Genomic DNA, 1848 nt, shown 5'->3' on the forward strand with positions numbered 1-1848 from the left:
TTTATCAAAAGTTTCTGATGAAATGTCCACACACTTTTCCACAGGGACAAAATTTTTCCTGTAGAAAACAACTGAAGGTACAGAAATAACATGTTTTTGCATTAAAAGGCAGAAATATGTATGTGTTCACTGAGCACCTTTAGTGTAGTGGTGGCAGTAATGCACTTAGAGTCTAACCACCAGTAAAACCAAAGAAGAAGAACTTATAGAAGAAGTTTTTATACTTGGCTTTCCTCTCCTAAAAATGATTGCTTGTTGTAGTTTTTAGCAGTACAAATGAAAAAACGACTGGTCCCACCATTTTGGATGTCACAGTTATGACGCAGTAGTGCAGGTCAATGCTGTACGGCCTGGTCCTTGAGGGCCGCTGTCCTGTATGTTTTCTTGTTTTTTCTGCTCAAACACACCTGATTTGCATGAAATGATTAACAGGCTTTTACAGAATTTAACGAGTTAATTGAATCACTGAATCAGGTGTGTTGAAGCAAAGAAACAAGGAAAACATGCAGGATAACGGCCCTCGAGGACCTGAGTTTGACACCCCTGCTAYGGTAATCCAACTGTCCCAATTCTCCAGTTTTTGAAAGCTTGTAGCCTGCACACTATAACACTTATGTGCACTTCGGCAGAGTGCATACTTCAAGAGTGGCGTAGGGCGTAGTGCGAGTATTGGGACAGGGCCGAAGACACCTGCAGACAGGAAGTCACCTCCTTTCTCTTCACTCTGCAGATGGTGGTGGTGGTGTGAAGTAAAGAAGATCTGAGTTCTGATGATCCACAGAGGTTGAACCAGCAGCAGGGTGTTTGAGAAGAAACTGATTGGATCCTGATGATGATGATGATGATGATGATGATGATGATGGTGATGAACTTTTAGTTTTTTATATTTAGCAGAATACTATCCATGAGAGGTTGATGACTGCTTCTGTGTTGTATTTACTTTAAACCAATAAAACTAAAGTCAAGATTAAATAAAAAATATGAAAATTATCTTTTAATGAGTGATGCGGTGTCTCACTTGGTAGAGCTGATGCCTCTTAGCAAGAAGGTTGCCGGATCAAATCCTGGCCCGGGGATTTTTCTGGATAGAGTTTGCATGTTCTCTCCGTGCATGTGTGGGTTGTTTCCGGGCACTCCTGCTTCCTCCCACAGACCAAGACATGACTGTCAGGTTAACTGATAACTCTAAATTGTCCCTAGGTGTGAGTGAGCAAGTGAATGGTTGTTTGTCTCTGTGTGTGTCCCTGTGATGGACTTGTGACCTGTCCAGGTAGTATAGTACCCTGCCCCTCACACCGTGACTGCTGGATATGGGCACCAGTGACCCCCGTGACCCTAGAAAAGGAATAAGCGAGTATTGATGGATATAGCTGGATGGATAGATGGATCTTTTAATGGAGCTAAAATCACTTCATGCAAAAAATCTGAGATTTAAAAAAATTACCACTCAAGTTTGGTAAATATTTCTAATTCAATTTATTTGTTTTCTGCCTTTAAATAACAATTTCATTAAACTGAACAAGTTATATTTGTGTCCAGGTTGGTTTGATCCAAACTAACAGAAACTTTACAGTTTCCATTGGACTTGGGTTATTTTGTATCATTTTTAGGTGAAACATCCAGAGTTTAAACCATAAACACTGGGGAAAACATTGGGCCTCATGCAAAAACCGTTCGTACGCACAGATTTGTTCTTAAATTGTGCGTACGAGTGATTTAGGAGAATTTGTGGCATTCACCAATGTTTTCGTATTCTAAGATTTTTTTTCAGATACGAACAAAATTTACGAGTGGTCCCGACCTGTCGTATATTTTACGACCAGTCAGTCAGGATTTTCCTCCCTAATA

General features: G+C 40.3%; 1 protein-coding gene across 1 annotated transcript in view; it reads left to right on the plus strand.

The window, feature by feature from the left end:
- Nucleotides 1–990, plus strand: part of LOC106533499 (NACHT, LRR and PYD domains-containing protein 12) — a 46379-nt gene extending 45389 nt beyond the window's left edge. The window contains exon 9 of the mRNA XM_014029831.1: nt 731–990. Coding sequence (XP_013885285.1) covers nt 731–764 — 34 coding nt within the window. The 3' untranslated portion in view covers nt 765–990. The remainder of the gene's footprint in view (nt 1–730) is intronic.
- The last annotated feature ends 858 nt before the right edge of the window (nt 991–1848 follow it).

The sequence above is a fragment of the Austrofundulus limnaeus genome, unplaced genomic scaffold (genome assembly GCF_001266775.1).
Source record: "Austrofundulus limnaeus strain Quisiro unplaced genomic scaffold, Austrofundulus_limnaeus-1.0 Scaffold958, whole genome shotgun sequence".
Lineage (NCBI taxonomy): Eukaryota > Metazoa > Chordata > Actinopteri > Cyprinodontiformes > Rivulidae > Austrofundulus > Austrofundulus limnaeus.